Below are 17619 nucleotides of genomic sequence, written 5' to 3'. Positions count from 1 at the left end.
GGGGAAAGGGGGAGCAGGAGGAACCAAAAGGAGTGATTAGGTAGAAGTGGATCACTATGACTGAAGTGGGTGCCAGCTATGGGAGTCAGACTGGGGAATTGGACACCTCTGATCTGTGGTGCCAGCTACTGAGGCACTGAAATCTTCTATTACTTTCAGGCTGGATATCAGGAAAATGTCCTCTCAGAGAGCAGTAAGGCATTAGACCAGGCTGCCCAGGGAGGTGGTTGAGTTACCATCCCTGAGAGTTTTCAGGAAACTTGTAGATGTGGCACTTATGGGCAAAGTTTAATGGACATGATGGTTGGACTATGTTGAGCTAAATTTTTATAGTGGTCTTTTCCAACCTTAATGATTCTATGATGTTCTCTGCCACTGGTATGGGACTATTGTGTTCTCCTGCCATCTACTAGGATGAGACTGGTGTGAGTGAGGTAAGGATGGGGGCTTTGCACCACTAGATAGAGCAGGACCACATGTTACAGCCCATACGCCTGGTGCTGGCTACTGGGGGACCATGCCTGTATCTTCCTCAAAGCTGGTGTGCATGGGATGTGCATGTTTATTTGTTAGCAAACCAAGGTGGAGCAATTGGCAAGTGATGGAAACCTTGGGCCTTGGCCGGCGTATCAGGCAAGTTGTGAGTCCATATTGGTCCACCCAGGGGACTTGTGAATGTGGTGTGCATGGAGGCCATGTCCCCCAGACTGGGTCCACAGATGCTGAGGTGGGCCCTAACAGCCACTTAGGAAAGACACAAAGGTGGTGGCTTTACTTTTACCCCTTTACAACAGTTTTAGCTAAAACATGCTTTCCAATCAAGAACTCTGACAAGCTTCAACCAAAAATGCAAATTAAGCTCTATGCCAATTCTACAGTTGCCCTTGGGTTACATTTCATCTGACAATGTTGTATCTTCTAAATGATAATGTTGATTTTTTTTTTCCTCACCTTTTATATCCATAGTTATATTCTTCTCTCTCTAGGGTGACACAGGATCCCCTGGCCCACCAGGCACACCTGGAACAGTAAGTAAGATGTTGTGCTGCAAAAACATTCTAGGCATCGTCACACTTCTGCCACACAAGTGCCTCAGAAACAAAGCTTTACAATATCTTTGCCTCTCTGCTGAAACATTAAGACATTACTCTTAGACCATCTCCTTTGGTTCAAAAGAAGCTCTATGAAGTTGCATTGGTCTTTTGTACAGTTTTTAGAGGTTAAGCACTCTTCTGTTTCTTTGCAAACAGCTCTTTTCTGTGCACTTGTTTTGTGGTAGCACTTAAATTGAACTTCTGATATGGTCAGCAGCTGTAGAGGCTGATGATGAAGATTATCAGGGTGAAGATGAAGAGCATGTTTGTACTGATTTTCTAGGTGATTTAGGTTTTCCCACATGAGACCTTGTGGTAAAACTGATTCACTAAGAGAAAATATCAATGAACAACAGCTTTTCTCTTGTGGTGAACAATTCCTCTTTTTCCAAGAAGAGCAGTGGGCTTCATTTCTCACCGACAGTAACTTATGGGTTGGGAGAGCAGTGCTGTAGCCTTTGCTGCATACAGTGCCATGCTGTGCTGAAAGCCCAGAAAGACCTTCTCCTAACAGAAACTGATAGGTATTTGGGTTCAGAACTGGATCTAGCACAGAAACAAACAAACCACAATAAATTGATTGAAACATTGATTGATGAAAACATCTATTTATTGTTTCTTAAATGAGCCTGAACAATTCCTTTCAGATGCACGAGTATGATTACTATAGAATTAACTCCAGGCACTCAGTGAGCCTCACAGTTCCCTCCAGCAAAATCTGAGTAAGCAGCTTGGAGCAAGCACTAGGAACAGGCTCCTTGTTGCAACAGAAAGGCTGATTCCTGTTACAGATCTTCTGGAAAGTGTCAAATACCCACTTTTCAGCTTTACTCACCACAGCTGGTTGCAGCTGCCTCATTCACAGATCAGAAGGAGAATTTTAATCAGGATCTGTTGGAGAAAATCCAGCATCTGCAAACCTTCATACAGCAGTGGAGGAGGTATTATAAGTTCTTCCTTGCAATCGGCTGGGCTTCGTTAGTCTGTGACCAGGGGTACTTAATAGGATCATGTGAGAAGATTGTGATTGAGAATGAACCTGTCTTGATCAAAAGCTTGGAAAATAAAGGTTATAAATGCAATATCCCGAGGATAGGTGTAAAAAAAGATATGCCTGACAGCTCAACCTTCTACTGTTTGTAGGGGAAAACTCATTTCCATTTCATCTGTAAAGATAGCTAGCAATTTCAGCATATTCTCATTTCTTCAAGGACTTGTTTTTTTCCAGATTTCGTCAGTTTTGATAACAGATGCTGCTTGTCTCTACTAATTGCAGTCCTTTCATATTTGGCCATTCCTTCAGGATGACCGATGTCATAAGACAACTAGTTATGCTGAGGTGTCTTATAAGTGGTACAAAACAGAGAGCTCAGCCTTGGAGTTGGAAAGTTTAACCATACTGAAGATGTTACAATGAGTTGCTCATTTATAAACCTACTAATGGTTACATGGAATGCATTATCTATAAAGACAAGGAGAATGCATAAGTTTTTGCATTTCCAGGGAGAGAGACAGTGCTTCTTTTAATACTTTGGTTTCTTTTCCAGACAGCCTTCTTCACCCCACACCCTAGGATTCCTGTAAGTAATGTCTCTAATAAAGATGGCCTCTAGCTTGTTGTCTCTAATGTCTGTTAGAGTACCTCTGTAATTCCAATGTTATTTAAATGCTTTCATTAAGAGGTCAGTTTGGGTCTGATTCTGTGTAGTGATGAGAAGCCCACATCTGTCCTGATTACACCAGCATCAAACCAGCTTCTGCCAAGACACAGCTGTATGCTGTCCACTGTTTAAATGAGGAATGCATTGTAGAGTACATAAATAATGGGAATTAACTGGCATTTCTTAAGATCATACCTCTGGTTTGCAGATAAGCTTGTTAAGGATCAGGAGGCTTTAGGGCACGTAAATGGCAGAGTAGGCTGCAAGTGTGGCATTAGAGAAAGAAAGTGCATGACAAGTTCTTCAGAGATGGAGGAAATGGGAATGTGAGGTAGTGCTGGAATTGGTGACAATTTCTTTGGTTCTCTCTTCACCTTAGCTCATAGATTGCTGCTATATAAACAAAAGAAATAAGGCTTCAGGGGAGACCTTACCACTCTCTACAACTCTCTGAAAGGAGGATGTAGCAAGGTAGGGGTTGGCCTCTTCCACCAGGTAACTGGTGGCAGGATAAGAGATAATGGCCTTAAGTTGCACCAGGGGAAGTTCAGGTTGGATATGAGAAAAAATTTATTCTCTGAAAGATTGGTGAGGTGTTAGAACAGATTGCCCAGGGAGGTGATGGAGTCACCATCCCTGGAGGTGTTCAAAAAACACAACACTGAGGGACATGGTTAATGAGCATGGTGGTGATGGGTTGACGGTTGGACTAAATGATCTTAGTGGTTCTTTCCAACTTAATGATTCTGTGAAATATGCAGAATAATGGCAACTTACATGGTCTTTGTAGTGCTGCAGTCACAGGAGTTTTCTCTTTAGTTTTGAGTGCATCGCTCTTGTAAATGAGCTGCAAGACTGTGAAGACTAAAAGGCCTGAAATGTGTCAGCAGATCAGATCACTGGGATTTCTCCATGTGCAAGTTAATGGTAATGGTATTTACCATTGCACAGAACTGCATATAGCATTGCAAATTTTGGAAGGAAAAAGGGAGGTTACCTTTGATTTATAGCTTTACAGGTGTCAGAAGGTGGTGATATACCCTAGGAGATTGTCATTATGTTCTAGAGGCTGCAGCCCTAGCAGGGTGCTGAAAATTGTCATGCAATCTCCAAATACTTGCCACTGCTTACCACTGATTATGTGGTGTATAAAAACAGACAGTGACTTACATAGACAGAGACAGGAAACACATTGTGAATAAAAGACAGCACCTCCATTACTCTGTTTCCTTATTATTAGCTTAAATCAATTTTACTTAAAACACACCACAGTAATTGTCAGAAATGGGAAACCTCTAACCAAGTGACTCTGAGCTCCTCTTTGCCAATCACCACAGCTCAGTTGTGTTCTTATGGTGCAGCTTTTGCTGTGGGCTCCACAGAAATTTGATGACCCAGCAGAGCAGTAGAGAGGTTTCTGCCATATATATACACACCAGCAAATTCAGAGCATTGAGTACTTCTTGGAGATGAGGTGTGTGAGAATCACAGTGAAGGTTAGGTATTATGGTTAGAAAGGAGCAAAACAGGAGATGGCTCCTCACTTTGCCTTCCACCTCCCACTGCAGCTGGTTACTGCTGAGCCCCCACTGTGTTTCCTTTCCTCTAAATGGCACAAAAAAATGATGAATGCATTAATTGAGACTACAGGAGGACACTGCCAAGAGAGGAGGTCAGGAAGGCTGTGAGCACAGATCTTGCCCAGCTTGGTAGCAGCTGTTAGTTGTCACCATTGCATTTCTGTTCATTGAGCTGTAGGAAAGAAGTAGGTGGCAGCTGATTAAGTCCAGCTGCCAGGGGCAGAGGTGTCTGCAATGTGCAGCATTGGTGGGAAGACTTAATGGTCTCTGTGGGCAGTTATGGATTTGGCAAATTTGGGAAGGACTTACAGGTAGGATAGGAAATCAAAGGATTGTGGCTGTGCAAAGACATCAGTCTGGAATTTTGCCAATTTTGCATTGACATGCAAGTCAAATATTGGGAAAAATGTAGGAAAAATGAGAATATTTTTAAAAATCCTCTTTTTACCTCTCTTGAGTTGCTTCTTCTCTTTTGCAGTCTTGTTCTCCCTAATAACACATGTCCTTATTTCCATTTAGTAATACCATCCTTATCTACAGATTTATTACCATATGCCTGTGCCTTTTTGCCCTTCTCTTACACAAAACAAATTCCAGACACAACGGAGCAGGTTTGTCACAAAGGATCTCTAAATACTTCATGCGGTTGCACTATCCTTCAGGAGGCCAGTAGATGGCATCAGGGATTGCCTGATTGGAAGTTGGTCCCACAGGGTGCTGATTGTAAAGTGAAATTCTTCAAATTATTTCTTACAAAGCATAATATTTATTCATAATGCATAATAAAAGCAGACATAAGCAGTATTTATGCTATTACTTTTATTTTGTCTGATAGAGAACCATTTGCAAACAGAATCTGGATTCCCAGGTGTTGCAGAAATGTTCGGCAAATAGCAGATATAAATAAAATACAGAGTGATTTGCTCGTGGGTTCTGCATTTCTACTGATCATTATTCCTCGTGTGTCTGCTGGGGGAGCTTAATTTGCTGCTGTTCTTCCTGTTTTTTGATTGCATAATTGAAACACCTCATATGATAAATAATAAATAAATGATGATTGCTATTGCTTGAATACATATGATCTTATAAGTAAGCAAACGTGGGTATGCAAGTAGTGTCAGGCTTTCTCTGGCTGCTTTCATTATTGTGCTGTTCCATTCAATTTATAAAAAGCAGAAATATGGACTTACTGATTATTATTATAGAACTCAACACAGAGCTGATAAACGCCTGTCTGAAAGCATCTTTAATGAGGAAGAACAAGGATATTGTCGTATTAGTTATTAATGATAGTGCATGATATTGTGAATTGGCATTGCAGGAGGGAGGGTAAGTTGCACAAATGTGTGGAATTATTGGCTGAACTAGAGATTTGGAAAAGCTGTGTAATACACATCTCAGGAAGTGCTCAAGATTTCTTCAGTCTTAAAGGTGAAATAGCAATCTGTTTCTATGTAGGATGCTTTCCATGCTGTAGGATAGCTTTAGGCTTTTGGTCTTACAGAGAGGCAATGCAATGCAGTGGCCCTGGTGCTTTTGCTGTTGGATGTCACCTGGCCTATTAATACAGTGGAGCAGAAATGATCAAATTTGAGGACTGCAAATTCTTTTTGATGAAGGAAAACTTCTCAATGAAGGAAAACTCTTTTAAAACTGAATATTTTTGCAATTAGTATTATACCAGTCCTAGAAGTCTAGACAAAAATCTCCAAAGTCCTTTGAGGAAGATACTCAATGCCAGAAATGGATATCTGATCAAATGAGTCCTCTTACAAAACAAGACTATTTATCTTGTTTTATATTAGGGTGAACCAGGACCAAAAGGGGAGAAAGGAGATCGAGGAACAAGTGGAGAACCTGTAAGTACAGCTAAGTGTTTCTTTAGTTTTAAATTCTAGTAAGAAGACATGAGAGCTGCCTCTTTTGGAGAGAGAGTGCTCTTTCCATAGCCAGAAATCTTCTCTTATCAAAAATAGCCACAGGGTTGTTTGGCTTTGGCTCCACAGGAAGACAGATTACATGAAATTAAGCACCTAATTTTTTAGCTCCGTACCCTATGGCTGAGAAGAAGAGTATGGGATTTGCAAGACAGAACTTTACTGACAGTAGGGCTGTACAGGATTTATCAAGGATTTTGAAATGTGGCCTGTCTAAATAGCACAGTTGGTTACTCCATTTATGTTTGGCTCTGTTCCTGTTCTGGAAGGAGCTCTCAGGACAGGTAGAGACCTGTGCAGTCCCAGTCTCCGTAAAAAACACTCTCTCCATTCTCAGTGTGAGGGAGGAATAACATCTTTTGATGAAGGGAAAAAATTGAACTGTTTCCTTCAGCTCTTCCGCCTGTGCCTCTGTTTCTGCAGGGATTACCGGGGATCCCAGGTGAACAGGGTGTCCCAGGACCTGTAGGACTACAGGTAAGAAGAGCATAACTTAAAGCAAATCTTTGGTATGACCAGAGAGGGTTGACTTCATGGTGCATCTCACTGTGAATAATTCCTCCCCTGTACATCGACATCCCATTTCTCCGACATCATTCTAAGTACAGGGACTACTGTGCGGGTATTTGCTCATGTTGGACAATATGAGGAGATTCAAAGAGGATATATGTGATATCTGGAGAAAGACCAATGTCATCTGAGGGTCTTCTTCCAACTTTAGGCTCCTGGTACTTGTGCCACCAAATCACAGGTCTCACAGATAAGATACTGAAATGTATTAACAAAATGTTGCAGAGCATTCAGACTCAACCCCAACTTACTTAACCCTGACAGCACTATTGCTCATGTTAAATGGATTTATAATCTTAATTATCTTCTGAAAAATCCCTGGCTCATGCACAGTATTTCCATGTACCACGAGGTATGTCTCCATATAAACATAGAAGAGCATTTACTCTGTCTTCATTTGTGTTGCATTCAAGTCACATAATCATCTATTACTCGGGGATCATCAGCAAATACTGCTTAACAGCAGTCTTAGCATCATGAAAACAGTCAAACAAAAAAAACCCAGAAACATAATACCATATAACTTTCAAGTAACATTTGCTAAAAGGGGAGCAGATCAATGGATAGACTCCACTCTGTCATGCCAAAATCCTAATGAAAGAACTAAGTAGTATGTAGGGCCACAGCAAACTCACTGCACTGTAATCTATTTTGACCATTTCTACATGATTATTGGTATTTGAGAACTGCAGGCAAAACCTCCCCTATGCAAGGAGAACATCAGAGTTCAGCTAGGATGGAAGCATCAGGTTGGCCTGAGGATAGGAAGCAGATTCCCCCAGATGAATGTCTGCAAGTTCCAACATGCAGTACAGTGAAATAGCCTCTGAGCTGATCAGTCATTAGTAATTCTTCTTATGTCTCAGGGTTTTATTTTTATATTTCATTTTCTTGCTGCATAGAGAACTGGGAGCCATTTCCTCAGCCGTTAAAGTCCTCTGCGAATTGATTAGCTGAGTGCATGTTCAAGCATCCTGAAGTCTATTTGTCTGGCAGGCATTCCCATCCCATCTCTAATCAGCTGGTACTTCTTTTTTTCCTGCACAGGGGACAAAGGGGCAGAAAGGAGCCCGAGGAGAAGCTGGAGCCCCTGGAGAGGCTGTGAGTAGCTTTTCCCTTGCAGCATTTTTCCTTGGCAATAACACACCTAAGAGGACTTGGAAGTCCCTCCCTGCTTTGCTGATTGCATGGTCCCAGGCTGCTTGGGAGCAGGGCACATCCTAATACAGCTGAAAGAAGAGTCACTGCTGGTGGGCAAACAGACACAGCTGCACCAAACCAATCGATGCCCCAATCAGCCCAGCTCTAAATTGTTTGTCTTTTTTTGGATGTCTCCCTCTCTAACAAAAGCCAACTTCTCAGGGTGAAGTGAGGCAGAGCTTGCTGCTGCACTGTGCTATCAGCCCAGCCCAGGCAGTCAGCTGGTGCACAGAGTGAGCTTCCCAGCAGCAGCCAGAATTAGTTTTTGATAACAGTTGGTTTTAGGCTTCGTAGTCAATTTTGCTTTCTTTAATAAAGGCTCATCACCAGAGGAATCATTACGTACCACTTTTTGAGGCCTGTATTCCACGGAGTGCTGCTATTGTCTGACTACATGCTAAAGGACAGCTGAGGATTCAAGCCCTGTTTTATTACTATAGCAGCTGTATACTCCTTTTGTGTCTGAATAAAAGACCACATACTTTCTTTGTAAGCAGAGAAGGAAAACTGAAGAACTGATTCAAGTAATGACTGGGAGAGATGATGAAGACATTCAAGGTCAGACTGGACAGGGCTCTGAGCAACCTGACTGAGCTGTGGGTGTCCCTTTTCATTGCAGGGGAGTTGGGCTAGATGGCCTTTAAGGGTCCCTTCCAACTCAAAAGACCTTACAATTCTCTGATTATATGTATATGGGAGAAGAAAGGCATAGGAAATCCAAGCAAAGAATCCTTGTGCACTGAGTTTCTCCTTGTGTCTTTGTGTTTATGATTTCGCTGCTTGGATTTGTGCTCAGACATTGTATTTAGCAGTGCATTGACCCTAAACTCTCAACTGCCTGTCCTCAAGTCTCCATTGTCTTTGCTGCTGAAAAGCAGTTAAGGATGCCCCCACTCCCTCTAAACCTATTCACTGATTTTATTTCATAGTATAACGTGGCTTGGAGAGCATTAATGATATGGAAATGCACACATATGCCTTTTGTTTGCCATCCCATCATAGACTGTCACTGCTCCACTTTTCTTTTGACTTATAGACCAGTAACTGCAAATAACACAGTAACGAGGAAACCTTTAATTCTCTTACAGTGAGCTTGATAGAGAGTCATTCATTTGCTGTGAATACCCTTCATAGTTGTGCTGTGGAAGATTTTCACAGTTTCCCAGCTGTTTGCGTTGTCCCTATGCAAGAAATTGCTACCCAGATCTTCCAGTAGAAGGGGTTTCTGTATTCCAAGTCAGGTAGATTACTTCACTTTGCCAGTGCAGATGTTTTTAGATAGTCTGCCTGTTTTCATCCTGAATGGCTTAGAAATGCTGATAGAAACCCTTTTCCTTGTGAAGCTGTGATAGCAGGTGAACCCTGGCCTGTGTAGAGTGATGAGTAATTCCAGAGATAATGATTTAGACCTGATACTGTCAGGTCTAGAAGAAAATGTCTAACTACAGCATGGTAACCCCAAGAACATGTCTCTGGGGACATAATCTGAAAATATTTCCTCCCATGTCCCCCGTGCATGTTTGGAGGCATACATGCTGAATAGGATTGCAGACAAAAATACCTGTAATTCAGAACAAAAACACTCTGAATGATTTTGATGCTTGTCTACCTAACACAAATGAGTATTTTTCAGGTTTTTGTTTTCAACAGAGCATATTTTGTTGGCCAAGATATTCATTTTCATCTTAAATCAACATACTTTTCTCTGTTCTTTTGATGTTTTGGGCTCAGACCTTTCTTCCTGAGTCTGAGCTGGACTTAGGATTTATTTTGATGTGGGTAATTTAAGCTTCTGAGAATCTTCTTCTTCTTCTTTTTTTTTTTTTTTTTTTTTTTTTAATTGTTTCATGCTTCTTTACACTTCAAAGAGTTTCAAAAAAAATGCTGTTCTTTTGCTTTGTGCTTGTACAACATCTTGTATGACATAAACTTCAGTTCCACTTAGAACATCTTGTTTCTATGGTGGTACGAGTTGTGAATTACATATGTACATAAATTTCACTTTCTTTAAACAGGGTGCAGTTGGACCAGTGGGGCCTCCTGGACCAAGAGGATTGCCAGGAAGTGTGGTATGTATGTACCAGTGTATTTGTTTTCTCATCTGTGCCCTGGTCTCTTTATTTAATGTTTTGATTTTCCTCCCGTAGTGTTTTACTATCAGATTCAAAAGGCTGTGTTTCATTACACTTTTTTACAATTGAATCAAAAGATGTGGAGGCACCTGGGAATGGTGTTTCTATGAAACATATTTTCATATTCATTTGTAACAACAGGGAGGCATGGAAAAGCTTCACTCCTCTTCAAATTGTAAAAAAACATTTTTTTCTGCCAGCTCCTCAAGAGACAAATTACAGTGTTTATTGTCTCTCTGGTTTTGTTTTCTTCACCTCATTTCCATTTGTCCTTTCCCTTTGAAAACATGACTTCTTGATATCAAGATTGCATAGTAAGCTCCTATATTTGTTATGAAAATATGTAAATATTAGATCCTACAATCAGTGCCTTGAAGTTGTACAACATCCTCTTACCTCAGTAGACATTCATCACCGTCATTATATTGTGCCTGACAGAGCTTTTCATGTCTGCACAGAAACCTTTAGACTAACTTCTCCACCATTATAACTCTCTATTTAGTGCTTGGGATTTCTTTAGAATTACAGTAGAGTAAGTGAAAAACAACACTTAGACCTCAGGTTGAAATATGGTCAGGAACAATGGTTTAGCACAAAGGCTAAGGGCTCTTGAAGGCAGTTTGTCAACTAAGCAGTCCAAATAAATTGCCTTTCTCCTAATTGTTAAGCTACATTTCATTTAATTGTATTAGCACAATGATTTCATTTCAAATTGGAAGATGATATCTAAAATGAAGACTTTGTTCAATTTTACAATCCTTTAAGCAAATTTCTTTACCACTAATGCCAATATATTACTTATAAAAACTAATATGAGTAAATATTTTTTACTGATACATAGAAGAAAATAATCATCATTCCCACTCAGAGAGGAAGTCAGTCCAATCTTATGGTGCCAAAACATCATTTAATATCTTAAAATGGAGTACAACTCTGTAAAATTTACACATTTTGGTGAGATAGGAAGCTACAGTATTTGATTTCATCTATATTTTGACAAGGAATGCTTTGGAATCTGCCAAGACCTGAAGAGGAACAAAAAATTGAAATGAAGGGTAAAACAAACATAGTTAAGTATTCCAGTGTGTAGCTTTGGAGACTGTTAGCTGTAGAAAATGGAATACTCTGAGACTTTTGGCTTCTCTGATAGAGAGGAGTTGGAATTTGTTGGTAATGGATTAGGAACTGCTGAGGATTTCACAGAACAAAAATGTTATTGGTAGAAGAATGAACAAATCTGGAATTAGCTCCATTCCAGCTTTTGCTGTTCAGCTCTTTTTTATATCGAAAAAACAAAACAAAACCCAAACCTCATGTAAGCACTTGGTACACAGCTCTTCTGTGATGTTCTCTGATTGTCTGATTCTCTAAATTCTCTAGTTGTCTGTAGAAGAAAGTGTAAAACTTATACTAATTCTTGAGATAGACCATATTGAACATGCTGGTTTATCCATTTTCTTTAGGATCAAATGCTGCCTAAAAAGATTTTAGTCTTTAAAGTTCTTTTCTCTTCAGGGAGTGCCTGGAAACCCTGGACTACCAGGGAAGGAGGGAGAAAGAGGGGAAAAGGTGAGTTTGTTCTTACCTGGGTTTGTTCCTTTTCCTTGGAGCAGAAACAGCTTGAACTGGCAAGTGATTTCATAGGTTCATACACTGCTAGGACACATGGGCTCATTAGATTATCTCATCTGACCTATTCTATTACACATGCTACAAGGATTTCACCCTGTTGCAGCCTTATAGTTTACCTAATAAAACTACTGAGGTACAACTGAATATGTAGAAGTCACTGCTACATACTTATGCAATGATGATCTTTTGTCCTCACTATTCAGTACTTTGTGAGATGTGCTTGTTTACCACTGTAAACCCAAAGGTGGAAGAAAAGCTTGCTTTTGTAGTAGCTTGTAGTTTACCAGTACATTACAAGCAGCTAGCATGCCAAAGTCCTCATCTTTTTTTTCTTTTTCTTTGCCAGAGTAGGAATAATTAATCACAAACAGGGACCCATATATGTAGGATATAGGATTTAGAATGGAAACAAATCCCAGCCTCCTCAATCTCGAAGTGTTTTAGGTTACTGACATTCATCTAAGCGCCATGTGTGGATCAATGACTCTCTCACCTAGTCAATACCCAAAACATTTTGATATGTTTTGCTTTTTTAATGAAAATAAAATGCCCTGAGATTTCTGAAGGAAAAGGCTTCCTTTAAAAAGAGGGTTTCCTATGATAACTAGAGATGTTCAGATGAGAAAGCTAGAAGGTAGATCTTTTACTCCCAGTGAAAGACCTCAGACAGGAATGGTCTTTAATGTATGGTTGACAGATTTATTGGATTGTCTTCTGCAGGGCGACCCAGGAAAAGAAGGAAAAGTGGGTTTACCTGGGCCAGCTGGGGTGCCAGGGCCTCCTGGACAGCCGGGTTTGCCTGGCAAAGGTAAAGATGGAGAACAGGTAAGTACTGCTGGCCAGCTCTGTGCTCAAGAAGCTCAATGTGAGCTTGACAAATGCAGCTTCTGAGGGAATGGTGGACTTCAGGTAGAGTGTTAGGTTGAGATCTCACGGGTGTCTGCAAGACACATGAAGGCATAAAAGCCTTTGTTATGTAGGATATTGCAGATCACAGTGCTGTATACAAAAAGGCAGAGAAGACTGAAGTTTCTGAATATTAGTGTGTCATCTTGGCTATCCAGAATGGCCTCCACAACAAATAACTATTGAATGATTGTTGTGACCATCATGAGATTGATGAAAATCCCCTAAAAATATTTACTTCTAGCTAAGTTAGCAGACTGTAATGTGCTTGCAAGCTGTCAGTAAAATATTATTACCAGGATGGTGTAGAGCAAGGAAGAGTGAGTGCTGGGGACTCGTGCTACCTTGCCTCCCTCAAAGGCCAGGCTCCATTCTGGCTGTGCAATGACTCTTCCCTGGTTTTGGTTATGTCATTTTAGGGGGAAAGAGGCCCACCAGGATTGCCAGGACCTTTTGGACATAAGGTGAGTATGGGCTTTATTGTTTATTACAGACTGCTTCCTTTCACTGCTAGAATTGAAATTAAAGTTATGGTGAAAATATGGTCTGCTTTTCACTGGAAAATAGTGTTTGCGAAGCTTACATTAAGATATGAATTTATTGTGTTCATTTTCTACATTTAAAATTTCTTCCAGCATTATGCAAATTCAACAGATTAAATGCTAAATGCTGCATACTTTTTCAGGGAAATCGTGACAGGGGACCTTTAATCCATTCAGCAAGAGAGACATTTCATAGCTAAAGAATGAATGACACTTGAGATCACCTGTCAGCCCCTAAAGAGCAAAAGCGCTTATTTATTTCACCTCTCTCAAGAGGAAATCAAATGTTTTCCAGTGGGACCGGGTAGTTCTGGTTTGCCCTCCTGTATTGCAGCTAAGACAAAGACTAGTTTGTTGATTAAGTTAACAACATTAATGTCTTCAACTGAAAATGAAGTTTATTCCTTTGCGAGTAGATAGCAAGTAAAGAAAGGAATAGAACAGCAAAAGCATTTGCTTCTGGAAGCATCTGGATTGTGCTTGAGTTTTCAGTCAGATATATCAGAAATTCTCCTCTTTGAAATGACTATGTCCCGATTTGGAGTATAAGAAAAATAGGGTATTGAAACAGGTTTTGTAAATGGTAGGTAGGAATACAGCAATATGAGACTGGATCCATCTAAGTCCCATATTTTTGAAATAACCAAACTGCTATGAAACATTTTCTTTTGTTTTTGCTGCATTCTGCATCAATACACTATACTCTGTTGTATATATCTTTGACAGTTCAGAAGGTAGACACAATAATAGAGTGAAAGTAATATAAAAATCAGAAGAAAAAAAAAAAACACTGAAGGAAATCTAATGAAATACGTTGTTCAATATCAACACAAGACGTTAGGAATCTTAATTGTGCATGGAAAAATACTGTTGAAATTTTTGTACTGAAATTATGTTCTTGAACAAAGTAACAGATAAGGGATCTGCAGGAGTGCCTGAACTAATGAGAATATGTTTTCTCTCACTGTCCCTGTAGTATTGTTTCTTTGAAATAGAAGATTAGTTTAAGAAAAAGAAAAGAAATAAAGTAGGAGATATTGCAGAATGAACTTGGGCCAGGTAGAATCCATGGGTAAACATTTTTCTATCAAGCTTCTGTACAGTTGGAAATAGTGTAATAATAAATAACATAAATAAGGCTCATTGTTATATGTCTACTGCCAGAGTGAGATTGACTCTCACAACTGCAATATAATCCATAAAAAATCTTATTTGATATTTCTCTCTATAACAGGGAAAGAGAAAGGACATAAAATTTAAGTACTGTAGCTGATTTTTTCTTAACCCTCTGTCTACAGTGCCCATTAAATAGCACCAAGTAGCTGTCTGTGGTCTGCAAATTTTAATGTTCAAAATTCAGTTTTCTGGAAGGGAGATCTCTCCATTTGTAGTATAGTCCCCTAGGGAGAGTGGTAGAATTGATTTTTAAAAATTGTTAATGCACTGCCATGAACAAGCTTGTGTTGGTAAAGGAGAATATTAAGATGCATCCCAACTTCCTTATTCTGTCTTCCCTGTATAAATTATATGCATTTATCAATGCTTGCAGGTTAGCAAGCATTTCTTCACATAAGTGTGAAGAAAGGAGAACACATTACTGTGCTTAGTGTTTGCCCAAGACAGGGGAAGTGCCTCATAGCACCTTGCTGGCAATTGCAAATGCAAGTGTGAAACTCCATGAAAGCAGATGCCCTATTCACCTAAAATCTGATGTTCTCAAATTAGTGCAGTGTATCAGACACTGTCGTGTACAGAATTACTGTTGGAAATTGGATGCTGTGTGCTAAAATGAATTAGAATACTTGTGGAAGCTGTGTTCCTTTTCAGTTTATGCAATGTGGCACATGCTGATGTGGTGTCAGTGCTCACAAAGTGCTCTCTCTGAAGTAGGTGCTCCCTCTGAAGTAGGGAGGCACTTCTCTTGGCATGACATGACAGAAACTGTGTTGCCACAACCTGATCCCATGTCATACTGGGCAGGATCAAGTCAGGTTGTATCAGTGTTATGTTCTGATGGAAAACTGTTGTATTTCAGCACATTTTCTCTGCAGTGGACAAAGCTTTTAAGTTTTCCCTTTATTTCAGGGTGAGAGAGGAGCTCCTGGCCTCCCTGGGCAGCCTGGAGACAGAGGTGTGCCAGGAGTTGGACTGGCTGGACCACCTGTAAGTAGCAGAGGCTGTTGCAAACTGTGATGAGACAAAAAGTTAACTTTTTAACCTGTTACGATCTGGAGAATGGGCTCCCTGTACTCACCTGTGCCAAGAGCCTACAGCATTTCACTCTCCGAAGATGCACAGTGCTAGCCCAGAAGCTACCATTCATGGTTTGGATGCCCACAAGTTTGTTGTGAGGGCTCTTGATGCATTTGGTTTTAGTTGAAAGGCAGAAAAGTGCTATCACAGTGACTGATGCAGCTGTCTGTTACTTGTGATTTTTCCGCAACATATTGACACACTGGCTCTGGATGGGAGCCGAGGTTTGTGCTGAGCTACCAGAGTTGTTTTAACAGGGAGATGTAACCCTGCTGTCACCTCATTAGGAGGAATGCCACTGACACACATGTCCACATCAGTGACACAGTACTCTGATAGGGAAATATAAAATCAGATTAGTTAAATCGCTGCCTTCCAACAGAGCCATTGCCTTCATAATTTCCCTCAGAGATTAAGTTACATCTGATCCAGCTCTGCCATCATCTCCTGCTGTTGTTGAAGTTCTACAATTAGTGGGCATGAGATGTTTGTGGGATTTATTCCAGAAAGTATGATATTGTTGGGATTTGATCATCCCAGCACTTAACATGCATGACTACTGTTGAGATCAAGGGGATTTGAGAGTGCTCTGACTTTGTAGCCCTCCTGCTCCACTAAATGCACAAGTGAAGTAAGTCTGGAAGGAATCAAACTTCATACCTAGTTAAAATTGCTGGAGAACATGAATCCTTGCATCCTTTCATATCCCCTGATACATGCCATGATACTGTACCAGTCAAAGCCAACGTTTTCATGCTCTAATAATCTGCTTAGAAGTTTCTCAGTTTGTACATAAAATTATCTTGAAATGATAAGTCATATTGTATGATACTGGCTGATAAATCTAGCCTTCTAGGGTGTACCTCCATTTAATATTTGGTTTTACCCTGCTGAATACTCTGTACAGTAAAGCAGACTGGGCTGGTTTCATAGCACACTGTGACCATATCATAGCCATTGTGGTGCTTAACTATGGTATCAGTGACAGAAGATTCACTGAGTGTTACTTTGCTATGATTTAGATAAGGAACAGTGAAGTTGCTGCATTTCTTAAGGTTTGGTCATTAATATTAAATTTGAATTAGAAATGAGTGACTTCTTTGAAAGACACTAGGATGTGGCTAGTATTTAATTAATGAGTTGTAGATCCATTATAGGGTTACCTGAGTTCTCTTCTGCACTTCGATGTACAGAGGAAGCCAAAGTTATTCTTTGCATACATGCATGCAATGACTAAGAACTTCACTCTATCACTTGTAGCCATCATTTGACACACACCAGAGGATTATTTTGTATTATGTCATCACTGTTTGACCACTGTCAGGATAAGTAGATGGTGCTGGTACATACCATAAAACTCCCAATTGATTTCTTTTTTTTTTAAAGACTCAGAATTTGAAGAATTTGAGAAATGCTGTATAACATTTAATCCATCAGGCTTTCACACATATTGAGTCCCACTAAAAAATAGAATATCCTCAGTGGAGATGCTTCAGTGCATATTATATACTGAATAAAGGTGTTAGCCTATACCCTTTCTAGTAATATGACAAAATTGGGTATATAATGTTTTCAGTTTCATAGGTAAGAGTCAGCAATTTGTTTTAATTGGAGTCCTCACCTTGTTTCCTCCTGTGCCCTTAATCTCTCTTGATTTTTGCTCCCTGTGTGAAAGGTTTAGATAGATTAGGGTGGGTTTTGTTGTTGTTGTTTGCTTTTACTTTGTCTGCTAAAGTATTGTATTACTACTGAGCCATAAAGTGAGTTTTAGCAGTGTGTGATTTTCCCAACTGAACTAAAAGCAGAAGTGACTGCGTGGAGAAATGAGGTGAATCCACATGATCATGTTCAAGTTCCCTGATAGAAATATGTGATGCACCAAATTGAAGGGAATTACTTGTGATCTGCCTTTCCTTCTTCATATTGCAATGAGTTTAACATGATGCATTTAGCCCTTGCTTTAGCAGAGCATTAGGGCATCTTGCATGGAGAACTTTGTGCGGATTAGTGAATTAATATGCCTGAAATAGAAAGAAAAGGGAGAGGAGCCATAGTGTGAAACAATTTATTCAAACACAGCCCTAGGGATGTGAGGTCAAACCATGTCTGGGG

The 17619-nt window shown here is 40.0% G+C and overlaps 1 protein-coding gene across 2 annotated transcripts in view; it reads left to right on the top strand.

Annotated features, from left to right (window-relative positions):
• The window catches only part of COL22A1 (collagen type XXII alpha 1 chain), a 224729-nt gene that overhangs the window by 167866 nt on the left and 39244 nt on the right, over positions 1–17619 (top strand). For both annotated transcript variants that reach the window (XM_090138032.1, XM_090138033.1), the window contains exons 32-41: positions 987–1028; positions 2642–2674; positions 6141–6194; positions 6696–6749; positions 7890–7943; positions 10058–10111; positions 11690–11743; positions 12527–12631; positions 13132–13176; positions 15340–15417. In XM_090138032.1, coding sequence (XP_089994158.1) covers positions 987–1028; positions 2642–2674; positions 6141–6194; positions 6696–6749; positions 7890–7943; positions 10058–10111; positions 11690–11743; positions 12527–12631; positions 13132–13176; positions 15340–15417 — 573 coding nt within the window. The remainder of the gene's footprint in view (positions 1–986; positions 1029–2641; positions 2675–6140; positions 6195–6695; positions 6750–7889; positions 7944–10057; positions 10112–11689; positions 11744–12526; positions 12632–13131; positions 13177–15339; positions 15418–17619) is intronic.

This window comes from Phasianus colchicus, chromosome 3 (assembly GCF_987193195.1).
Source record: "Phasianus colchicus chromosome 3, bPhaCol1.hap1.1, whole genome shotgun sequence".
NCBI lineage: Eukaryota > Metazoa > Chordata > Aves > Galliformes > Phasianidae > Phasianus > Phasianus colchicus.
This window is presented reverse-complemented; position numbering and strand designations above follow the sequence as displayed.